The sequence below is a fragment of the Archocentrus centrarchus genome, chromosome 20 (assembly GCF_007364275.1).
Source record: "Archocentrus centrarchus isolate MPI-CPG fArcCen1 chromosome 20, fArcCen1, whole genome shotgun sequence".
Lineage (NCBI taxonomy): Eukaryota > Metazoa > Chordata > Actinopteri > Cichliformes > Cichlidae > Archocentrus > Archocentrus centrarchus.
The window spans coordinates 11,002,925-11,015,419 of record NC_044365.1 but is presented as its reverse complement, the minus strand read 5'-3'; the positions used below and the strand labels follow the sequence as shown (position 1 = coordinate 11,015,419).

Genomic DNA, 12,495 nt, shown 5'->3' with positions numbered 1-12,495 from the left:
TCNTTATCTAAACCAAAGCTGCCAGGCAAAACAGATTTGCATGAGGAGGAAGAAAAGAGGGATGAACAAACAACAGACTGAAATTGCAGAACATATGTCTTTGCGATTCCCTCATTCCCAGCAGAATGCTCTGATAGCACTGGCAGAGCAGCGACACGAAAATGCGGATTACTCGTCTCAAAGAATAACACCAAAAGTGAAAAAAAGAAAAATACGACAAACACAACCACTGACATTATTCAAGGTCATCTGACTATTTTGAGATGCTCTGTCACTGACTGCTGGCTAAAAAGGATTATGGGGAATCATCCAAACAAAAATGTAAGGAAAAAGGGGGTTGGGGGGAGAGATCTGACAGGCCTGCCTAATTGTGTGGACAAGGGAACAGCTGTATTGACTTTGTCTCAGTTACAGCACACTAACCCCCAGAACTGGTGCAAATAGGCAAACTAAACAATCCTGTTTTCAGGAAAAAACAGACTGGCTGCAGCCAGGCGATATCTCTGGAAATATCATAGGTTCTAACAGCCCTTACCCGAGAGGGTTTCAATTGCATAACTACTCCAGACTAAGCTAAATATAGCCTATGATCCATATACATAAAAAAAAAAAACTATATGAATTCTTTATAATTGATGGGGTATGCATTGTGTAAGTAGGTATAATGTGTTTAAAACAGAGGAAGTCAGTAAAGCATAAAGGATATGTAAAAGCCTGGCATGGAGAGGAGGGTATTCTGAAAAATCTGGCAACCTATGTGTGTGTGTGTATGACTGGGCATGCTCAAATGGGGCACATAGGTTTGGCCAAAAGCTGTTTTGATTACAACTCCAAGGCCCCATGTGGCAGATTAAGACTCCAGCACATTATCCCTCCTCCCTCACCCAAGACTTGATTGGGAAGAGGAGGCGAGAGGGAAATAGAGACGAAATGAGATGAAGTTACACAAGGGGAAAAGCAGCAGCGGTGTTAGTTCCATTGAAGATGTACTGCAAAATCCCCATGCAAAACTCTGTGATGAGTTACGTCATTTATAAATCTCTTCCAAGGAAACCACAATAACAAATGATAAACATTCAGGACAAAAATAATCATTGCAGAGCATGCAAAAGAAAATCTCGGAAAATTTCACATCACTGGACCGTAGCTTACCCGCTGTCTGAGGTCAGCGACTCTCCCAAGGAGTGAGTGTCAGTCTGGCCCCGGTTCTCACCCTCCCGTCTTGGCTGGCTCCTATCCCTGGACTCATTGTTGTTGGGACAGCCACCAGCATCATATACTTGGGGCTGCCTGGTTCCACTGCCATTCCCATAGGCCACCACGGGCCCTCTTTCATAGCCATTTACTGTCCTGGGGCCAGACCTGTTCTCTAGTATTTCATGGTGCTTGCTGTAGGATGGTGGTGATGATGAACGGGGTTGGTGGGATGAGGGAGCAGGGGTTGGGGTAGGGGTGGAGGAGGTGGCATGCTTGGGCAGCTTGTATCCATGAGAGATGAGGAGGTCCTCCACGCTGTACATGGTCGCATTTGTTTATGCTGGTGTGATTTTTTTTTTCCTCTCTCTGTTTTTTTTTTGTTTTTTTTTCTGAGAGAGAGGAAGGTAGGTCGGTTGTCAAGGCGTTTCTGCTTCTTCCCTACGTGCAGCGGCAGGATCACCGGCACAGCTGCGCAGCTGAGGCCATCACTGGGAAAAAGGAGAGAGAGAGGGGGACGACATGAAGAGACAAAAAGAGAGACAGAAAAAAGAAGGTGACGATAAAACCATTATCCCTGCTACCCGTGTCCAGTTTTTGTTAAGGTTCCCAAGCGTTGTGAACATTTGAAGGCACAAAACAAAACAAAAAAAATGACCCCAAATTCTGAGCCGCCACGACAAAACCGAGATCAACCGCTTTTCCAACAGCCATTCCCTCCCTCCTATCTTCTCCGGTCCTCCTAGCAACAACCCTCTTTTCATTTCACTCAGACATCACCAGCACCAAACCGTCAACGCTCCAGAACTGAGAAGGACCAGGGCTACATAAATGCCCTCAAAAACGAGCCGCAATAGCATGTTCATCGGCGGGAACAGGAGTTTCAAGGGGCTGCTGGTGCTGCAGTGAAAATGCAAAATGTCACTGTTTACAGTAGGCTCCCTGTAGATTTCCATACAGTCACTGTAAGGTAGCTGTTAGCAGCCTTCCACTGCTCATGTTTTGCATCAATGAAGCAACTGGGGGATTGTATTCCTCTTTGCCCGCCTCCGCATCCTTTCTCTCTGCTGTCATCTGAAAAGTATTTTCTGGTTCTAGAAGGAGAGGACATGCTTTTAGACATGTGCCCTAAATAAATCTCCTAGTTGAAGTAGTAGTTTGTGTAATCCAAATCTCCATACAAAAAAGTCATTAGAATTTCATAAAATGTCAGATCTTCACTACATGATTATCTTGGCAAAAGCAAATTAAAATTCCTCAGGTATTTAACCTCTACTATTTTTTTTAGACAAAAGCTACAACTTTAGCTTATTTATCTTATTAGATTAACAGTTACTGAAAAAAAGTTAAAAAAGGAAATAATAAAAACAGGGACATGTTTTGACATGACACCATTACACCTGTTTAGCTGATGCCCAACTTATGTGCACTAATTAATGTAGGCTAAATCATTCGTTGCTACATGTAAACAAGGTTAATTATGATTCAGTGCTCTGTTGCTGGTACAGATACATAACTTTGTCATCATGTTGGAAGTGTGAAATAAACTCCCAAGTGTATCTTTGTCACCTTCCTCTCTCCCACTGTGTGCAGAGCTGCACACATGCAGCTCCACTGTTCTGTGTAAGGCACCGTGCAATAAGCATTATAGCTGCTACAGTATATGGATAGCCTACATTACCCCACATTACGTCAGTAAGAGCTACACAACTGTAAGACCAAACTGGAAAACCTATAGCTGTATGGATAAATTACAGTTGGGATAGCCTTGTGATATAGTAAGTCTCATTATTCTTGTTACCAGATGTCTTTGTTTTTCTGGCACAACTAAATAAAAACAAAATAAGCAAACTTAATATTAGTATCAGCTCCAGGCCAAATTCTTATTTTAAATATCAGCACCAATATCAGCCTAGTTTGTCGCAATAGGTGCATCCCTCCTTAGCATATAAGTAGACATTAATGCTGCAGAATGTTTTCTAAAAAGCCTGAAACAATACAATAAAACATGACAGTGCTACATCCATTTAGGTTAGCTACATGGGCTCTTCCATCAAAGTACCATGCTCCACAACCTTCTAAACAGGCAGCAGTGCTGGGATCTCCTGGGGAAGGTTGAAATTAATGTTTGAAGATTTGCTTTCTGCCCAATAAAGATTATAAGTATCAGTATGATGGGCTGATGAAGTGAAATGATGATACCCAGTGTGCATCTGCTCATGATGTAATGCCCTTGATGAAGTCATGCTTACTGCCTTGTCAACAGGACAGATGCTGCTGCGGCCCACTCATTCAATACTTTCTACTGGAACAGACTGCCAACAACCTGGCTGTCCTTAATAAGAAATGGCATACAGGAACAGCGCCGTGTGACTCGTTGCCAGAATCAAACACTATTCAGACGGTTTTAAAAGCCAGTCACTCACTGATTGTTAAATGGCGGAGCCAAATTGCTTGTTTTCGCTTCTAAAAAAACCGACGCCGATGCAGTCTTGTCGAAATGTATTCAGCTGCAAATGCATTAGCATTTGTTTTGCTCCACAGAATTTATTTAGCCATGATAGTCACAAAATTCCTTCTATAAAAGGAGTCCTGACTCAGAGGGCAGCATTACCACCCCTTCTCCCTCCTTCTTGTACCTGAGCTGTAGGATAGCCTACTAGGTGATTAACAGGATCCAAGACCGTGAAATGCTGCTTTCTTTGTGTGTCTGGCCCCCTAATACGATTATATTTTTCATTTAATACCTTAAACCTGTTAGTTTTGGAGGATTGACTCTTGGCGCTTACCCAGTTATTACTTTTATTGAGTTTAACTCTTTCCATTAGTGTTTTAGGGTAATCTTCTCAGAAAGGAGCTGATTTTGGAGTTTGCCATGGAGCTTCTTGTGAGCAAGGTCAGTGCAAATGGGTTGGAAGTTTGCTTCATTTGTTTCTAAATGAGCATGTGGACCGAGAATGTAGACATTTTTTCACTGACCATGAACTTTAGTTCAGCTTGAGCTTGGCACAACTGTCCCAGAAATTGAGTAAATGACAGCAAAATGCAAGCTAAGATGGTAATATTTGTGAAGGTTTGTCATTCAAGTGACAAAACTTTTCTTCTGTGCTTTAAATTAAGAACCACCACCATGTCTCCCTGCAGTCTTAGAAAGGCCTGTATCAGAATCTGCAATCTGATTGGTATCAGTATCCTTTCCTTCCTGCAGATTAGGCCTATCCCTCAAACCAGGCAAAGGCTTAATTAAATGAGCCTCAGGTCGAGGGCTATGTTCACTAATATAATATGCTATGATATCTGCATATCAACCAAGCTTAACTCAACAGCCATATGCTCTCTAATCTAGCTTAATCCTCAATCTGAGGCAACTGCTCTTGGTGTCAGTACTAAATGAAGATTATCTGCATCATCAGTAAAAGTGAGGATTTCCTACTGTAAAGTGAGCTGCCCTCATTCAGTCCTTTTAACCCCCCACCCCACCACGTCACCAACCCTGCTCCTTCCTTCCGATGACAGGCTCTGTTTAAATACGACTAATTCTGTTACGCAATGGAATTACTGATTTTATGTCAAATAAAACCTTGGATTTGAGCACTGGTATGCAACAATGGGCAGCTTTCAACCCCCAAAACACAACAACATTGTGTTTCATCACAATGCCTTCTTATGTGAAAAAGACATTGGCATTGCAGCCTCTTGGATTTGGCGACTAGAAAAAAAGGGCTGATCTGCTGTATTTTTAATGGCATGGCTCACTCACACAGAGAAATTAATGATATAGTTTATGGATAACATGTGCTGCTAAGTAAGCTAAAAATAAGTGGAAACACATGAGGGCTGGCACTCTCATACCACCCCCACACTTTCTCTGGGAAGCCACCACACACTACTACTGTATCATCTTTTGTGAATGATAGGAGAGGTCAATTAACTTACAGTTGTGGTCAGAAGTTTACATACACTGATCATGGGAATGAATGTCATGGTAATTTGGGGTTTTAATGATTTATTTCAACTATTTTTTTTAGGGTGGAATGAATGAGCAGCATACATCTTTAGTGTCTTTTGAAAAAACGATTTGGGTACACAAGTTTGAATTTCTTTTGGATTTTCTCTAAATCACACAGGGTCAAAACTATACATACAGAATCAAATATATATACATTCACGCAACTAAATGTTTTAATGAGTGGTGCTGAAGGTTCTACAATGTCTTTTAACTTGACAAGTCCAAGGCCTATTAACTTCTGGTTAGTGATCATGACTGACAACAATTGGTAGCCTCTCTTTTCTAGCATAAAAAGGATTTGTTTGACAACACTCATTGGACTGACCAATACTCAGACCAATGGGAACGTCCAAAGAACTCAGTGAAGATCTAAGGAGAATTGTAGATTTACACAAGTTGGCAACTGCAGATTCAAAGATAATTAGTTCAAACAATTGTACATAAGTAGACGTTATCTGGATGTGTCACCACTTTGCCAAGGTCTGGAAGAAGACCCAAACTGTCACCCTCAGATGAGAGGAAATTGGTTAGGATATTCAGGAATAATCAAGGGACCACCAAGGCTCAAGCCTGACATGACCTGGAAACTGCGTGATCACCAGTCCACAGTGAAGCAATTTTTACATCGCCATGGACTGAGAGGGTGCTGACCAAGATAGAAGCTCCTGCTTGTAATTATTGTAGGGTCTTCACCTTACAATAGAAAGTGCCTTGAGGCAAATGCTGTTGTAATTTGGCACTATAGTCTCCGGAGCTTGAAAAAAAGGTGACTGTACTTCTTTAAGTTTCTTGAAGACATTTCACCTCTCATCCAAAACTCTTATTCAGTTCTCCAGAAAACTTAAAGAAGTCCAGTCGCCTTTTTTTAAGATCCAGAGACTACTATGACCTGGATGGCTGAGAACCTAAACAGATATTTTTTGCTATATAAATAAAACTGAATTGAATTGCTCCAAAATCGACACCTTCAAGCTCAAGTGAATTTTGCAGCTGCCCACATGAACTAGTCAAATGTCTTCTGGAGAAGAGTTTTATGGTCAGATGAGACAAAGATCGAGCCATTTCGCCACAATGACAAAAGGTATGTTTGGAGGAGTAATGGTGTGGCTTTAATACATTGTACCAGCTGTCAAGCACGGTGGGGGTAGTATCATGCTCTGGGACTGCACAAAGTGGATGGAATAATGAATAAGGAGGACTACCTCCAAATTCTTCAACTTCACCACAAATCAGCAGCTAAACAGTTAAAACTTATTCACAACTGGGTGTACATTAAGCTTCTGGAAGCGGATTCCTAAAGCCCTGAACTCGACATTATCGAACATTTGTGGACTATGCTTAAAAGCCAGGTTCATGCCAAGAAACCAACTAATTTAAATGAACTCTACCAATATCCAGTCAGAACTTATGTGTCCAAACTTTTGACTGACACTGTATATACTTTTGACCCTGTGTGGATTAGAGAAATACCTAAAAAAATTCAAACGTGCACCCAGTTCTTGTTTATTAAAGTAATTAAAGATGTATGCTGTATAATCATTCCACCCTAAAAAAAGAACAGTTCAAAGAAGTCATTAAAAGAAACATTATTAAAATTACCATGACATGCATGTCCATGAGTATGTCCAAGTGTATGTAAACTTCTGACAACAACTGTATGCAGTTATTTAAAACAGGCAGGAGCATTATTCTTTCAGCTGTGTGTGCGGTGGCTACATTGGGGCGGACTGCAGGGGCATGACGGCTTGCAGGTTGACAGTTTGGTGTCAGCTCCTTATTCATGGCCTAGCTAAGTTGGGGTGGGGAGGGAAGAAGTGAGGGCAGACAATGCAGGACGGAGACCTAAATCAGGCCTTAAGGTGGACAGAACTGCAGCATTAGAGGGTGTGCTAAGCACCCCAGGATGCGTGGATTAAACTACAGCTGAATAATTTAGTCTAAAAAATAAACTTTACAGACAGTTTGCAGTTGAAGTTTGAAGCAGAAAAACACAAGACTTTTCACATTATACTCAAAACCCACTGAGTAACAGTGATTAAAGTTAACACAGATGTGTTAAAATAGCACATTCCTGTTCAAAATGAAGCACTACAGACAAAAAAAAATCTGGATTTAACAGGCTCCAGCAGAAAGGCACCACAACAAAAGAAATTTCAAACACCAGGGCCTGGAACCAAAAAAGACGATAAGCCGGCTTCCTAAAATATTCCACAAGAGCCGCACCTCTCCAGCACATTGTTCCCAGTCTCCTTGGAACTATAACAACTGACCTGTGTGGGTGTGTTTTTGGCAAGTCTTTGGGCTGCATCTGTTAGGACTGTGCATGCACAGGGGTTTCTCAGGGATGACAGCCCATCACATTCAACAAACAGCAACACTCGGCAGACTGTTTATCTATGTGACATCACCATGTCCTTTGGAGGGGTCGTCTCTTCCTGAGGAAGTGCGTTGTTGTGGTGGGACGGAGGAGAGCCAACGGTGTCGCAAGTGTTTCCAATCAGGCACTCGGCAGGCTCCTGTTTGTCCCAGGGAAAGAAGTTGGGGGCGTTTTATTTTTTTGGCTGAGGCCAGAGGAGTAAACAGCCCGAACAGCCTGAGGCCATATTTTACCCACAGTGACCCGCAATGTTCCCCACATCAGGTAGGATTGTAACTCAGCAAGTGTGGGCATATTATCTGGGGAACTATGTGCCCTCTGGACACCTGCCATCCATCAGGAAAATCCCACTGGGCTCAGCAGCTACTAGAGTTTAGGGCAATTAAAATCTACAGCAAAAATGAAAAATTACAGCTAAAAATGAACAAGTGAGCAAATGCTTGAAAGCAAGAAGATTTTACCATCTACTACAAGAGCTCCTCACCACGTTGCAACCCATGTGCTGTCTCCGGCATGCACGCCCTCCTGGTAGAGAGGGAAGCAACAGGCTGGGTGCATGCACCCTGAGTTAATTAGCTCATGCAGGCCAAAAAAAACAAAAAAAACAAAAAAAGAAAACACACCCACTATTATTATTTTTTGTTTAGCATATCCCATGGCAACAGTTGTTTTTTTTGCTATTGTGAATGGCAGCTCACAGACAATAGCATGTGGGCCGCTAAGATATTCCTGCTGCATTGCCTCGCTCCAAAACTTATTACAGTCAAACTCCGCTGGCAGAGAAATCAAAGGCAGGATGGGATGGAGAAGGGGAGTAGGAGGCTGGGAAGGAGGAGGGAGGAAGGAGGACCAGGGCATGGTGGTGTTTTTACTCCACTATATTCCAGCACATTACAATTTGCAACAGTACGGTCTGGTTCTGATTCGTTTCAGACTGTCAAGAAGTAGTCCAGCCAAACATTTGTTCAATCCAAAGAAAATGTTCAACAACAACTGGCTCGGGCACAAGAACAGCACAGCTGATGGCTCATTAATGCACAAGGCAAGTCGTAAGGCGCTGATGATGTGACGGTTATTATGTCAGTGGACTCATTTTCCATTGTGTAGTGAGGCTTAGCGAAGTTCAGCTCAAATGCAGCAATTTGACGTCATGAGATTTTCCTCAACTGAATGCATCCAACAGTGGTATGTGGAGGGAGATCCACGCCAGAATGAGAAAATGATCATAATTTCATATGTGAGGAAAAAGGAGGAGGGGGGGATTTTAAGCATGATAATCCACAAGGCTACACAGCAGGCTTCACCTGCACTGAACTATTCCCAACTCATAGTGCTTCTGAGCCTGCCAAACTGGCTTCATGGTAATTAGTGTCTGTCAAAGTCCAGGGCTTGCTAGAGATGACAGTGGCATGGTTTATCAGCCAGCAACACAGTGATCAAAGGGTTAGCACGCTCTGGCTTTCTCCTAATCAGATGTGGACTCTGCATGCCTCCTGCTCAGCATTACAGAGGGAGAGGCAGCAAACAATCCTGTTTAAACAGAATCATCAGGAAAGTTTAAGCACATCACGTGTGTGTCACATTTTAAGACAGCTGATTGAATTGTGTTGACAGGTGACTGTGATGCACATCACAGGTGGGATGAAAAGCCTCGCCCACACAACAGAAGCAAGAGTGCTGTCATGATGAATGTGGAAAACTGCTATGTAAACACATGAAAATGAACAGTCAGGGTTATCTCAAGGGCTTCATCACTGCATTGGCATAAAACTGACACAGAGAAATCACAAAGCAGACACAATCTCAGGCCATCTGCCAAACATATGGGCATCCACCCGCTAGCAGCTAGGATTTAACAATATATCTATAGATAGATAGATAGATAGATAAAGAGAGATAGAGATAGACATGTGTAGAGAGAGAGATCTCGCATGCTTTCCAGATAATTTCATGCCTCTGATTCTCACTCTGAGAGGCACATTGGCAGATGTCAGTACAGCTTTCACATGTTTCAAGCAGGCTTCATCCACCAGCCTCCTTCCCCTCCCGCCTGCGTCACCTCTGCTCTGACATCACATGTGACATCAGGCGAGACCTCAGAGGGGATCCCTGTAGCCGGGCAAAACATTAGATGGCTTTCAAAGGCTTCAGCTGCAGCCACCCAATAGCAGAAAAAAATAATTTTCTCGTCCTATAAAAGAAGCTGGAGACTGACAACAGAAAGGACAGGAATTGCTGCTGCCAAAGACAATCAGTCCATACAAACACACACATAGATGGGATTACTGAAAGAGAAGTTTGGATCAATCCTAAGAGCTGAACTGCTATGACTCCCTTCATAGCTGTGGAGGGCCCCTTCCAGTTTTGCTGACCAACCCTTTCCTCTCACTGCTGGAGGGAATTAATGAGCCGCTTCCCTTCTTAACACACCCCTGTCCCACCATACTCCACACACACCCCTCTCTCTCTCCCTGCCTCCCTCCCTCCCTCCCTCCTCAGGGCATCTATCATGGCCTCATGTTCCAGCACCATCTCAGCCTCAAGGATGTGTGAAAGACCTACCACACAACACGCATGCACCCACGCACACTTTTCTTAGCCTTTTTCTATGAACTTGTGAGCTACTTTTTTTTTTTTTTTTTTTTTTGCCATGTTTTGGCTTTTTATCTACAAATCCTGACACACTGAGGTCTAAAAAATGTCTCTTTGCTGACATTTACTAATAGCTTTGGATGTAAGTTCACTGACCTAAGAAAGACATTGGCAGGAAGGAACAGCTCACTCCTGAGTAATGATAGTAGCAGTTTTGTAAGTGGGATAAATGCAATGTAATAACTATAACAAAACCTTTAACTTGGACTGATCAGGTAAAACTCTTGGCAATCTGGCCCCTAGAGGTCCCTAAGTGACAGTAAGAATTTATGTGGAAGACCTAAAATTAAAGCCATGGAGCCATTGCAAACAGTGACATAATTTAAGACATGGCAAGAAGAAGAGCGCAGGTCAGTGTTTTATACTACCCATCCGTGTAGGCTATTAAATAGAGCTACTCAATAATAATAATAATAATAATAATAATAAAAACCGTATAAGATCACCATTAAACAGTGGACCTTAAATCGTGTTATTTACCAATCAAACTGACAGCGGGGTGGCTGTTTTGACAGTGGATTTGTGCGGAGGTTGTGAGGCAGTGCGTGCAGGAAGGCTGCACGGCGGGAAGGAGAAGCGAGGTCAAGCAGCAGCAGCAGCCATCATCATGCAAACATGCTGCAGGTGTGACAAAGTGACAACATACAAACATCAAAGCGACCTAAACTTGGCAGACCATTTGCCAGAGGCTCTTTGCGGCTCACTTCCATCGCAATTTGGTGCGTCCGAGAAGAACCGAGAGCTCCACGCGTTACCGGACCTGAGTGCTGTCACAGCGCCGTCCTGAAAATGATTGACGGGCTCGGCATGATGCTGCTAATCCCGCTGGTTCTGTTGCAGGTTACTGTGATCATAGCATACTAGCCTAGCCCGGATACGCGCAGTTTTACTGAGAAAGCGCGTTTAAAAATCCGCTTGTTTGGGCTTTAGTCATGTGAGCAATACACGCGTGTGCGTTGTAACATGACTCAAGACCTTACACGTATGAGTGGAACTCCTTGGCTGATTTCGGCATATGGGTGACCCACTATACTGTCATCTGTCAATGGCAGCTCAGTTTTGTAAGTCAAACTGATCACTGGGAAGGGAATGCCAGCAGGGGAAATTAGGAAAAAGCAATTCTACAAGTTAAATTTACATATAAGTGATAGTTGTTTGAAGTAACGCAGGATGCCTCCCGAATACAAGCCATGGCCTGCAGCGTTATCGCTCAAGTCCTCAATCAGTGCTCCGGGCGATGTAAATGTCCGTGCGCAAGCTAGGACATTAAAAACTGCGTAATTTGGCCGGAGTTTGGCCTCTTCTTCCCCAGCATACAACGGCACACAGCGGGGCTAACGCTAGCCGGGCTAGCTCCATGAGCAATCTTTAACCTTCAGCTGATAGGAGCGCGTCCGCAAACTGTGGCAGCCGCCACCGCAGACGCTCCAAGTTAAAAAAAATAAAGAGCGCCATCCTCCCACTCCTCCACCTTTTAATGCCATCTTCTCGAGGTGGCCCGGGCGTTTGTCCCGAACCTTCAATTCCACCAGAGATGGCAGGGAGAGCGCCGAGGCAGCTGGATCAAGTTGAGGGACCGCTGGAAATGTTGAGGGCAGAGCAGATGCGACTCTCAGCCGCTGTCTACTGCCTCGCAGCAGCAGCTCGCCTCCACGGCCGCTACATGTGTTGTCAAATAAAGAAATAAAAAAAAGAAAAGAAAACCACAAAAAACAAAGACCCTTGAACCCAAATAATGCTTCAATAAAAGGCGCTGTGTGTCGCTCCACTTTTACCTGTGAAATGCGTCGTTGCGTTGCCGCCTAGTCCCCGGCGCTCATCCGTGCCGCTGCTGTGGACGGACTGAGCTGGGATCTGCTGAGGGAACAGCCCCTCTTCTCCACCACAGCGCAGCACCGAGGAAACATCCCTCTTCTCCAGCAGGGAGGCAGCTGGAGCCTGCTGAGCAATAAGGTCACTTCACACTCAGGGTTTCAGGAAAAAAGTCATGAAGCTTTTACAGCTATACCTATCCATGCACATTAAACATCACAGCCTTTGAAGACTACTTGCAAATAGAAATGTGTGTAAGTTCATGGTCATAATTCGCAGGGGTGTTTCCAGGATTTATTTGATGGGGAGTACAGGGGGAACCAAGAACAGGCGGAGAGGTGGGGGGGACTGGAACGGGGAGCATTTGATCAGAAATAAATAGTATATAAATTTGGCTAGTATGAGAGCTTGAAAATAAAATACTAGACATAATAATAGACATAATTCAGTT

General features: G+C 43.5%; 1 protein-coding gene across 1 annotated transcript; it reads right to left on the bottom strand.

Annotated features, from left to right (window-relative positions):
- Window positions 1-1,020: 1,020 nt before the first annotated feature.
- Window positions 1,021-12,097, bottom strand: jcada (junctional cadherin 5 associated a). The gene is made up of 2 exons (XM_030757127.1): window positions 12,008-12,097; window positions 1,021-1,685 (listed from the first exon to the last, which is right to left on the bottom strand). Exon 2 carries the CDS (start codon window positions 1,518-1,520, stop codon window positions 1,149-1,151), a length of 372 nt encoding a protein of 123 aa, XP_030612987.1. The 5' UTR covers window positions 1,521-1,685; window positions 12,008-12,097; the 3' UTR covers window positions 1,021-1,148.
- Between the last annotated feature and the right edge of the window lie 398 nt (window positions 12,098-12,495).

Excerpts from the sequence above, each read along its gene's own strand:
- jcada (XM_030757127.1), bottom strand. The coding sequence starts at position 1,520 with ATGTACAGCGTGGAGGACCTCCTCATCTCTCATGGATACAAGCTGCCC.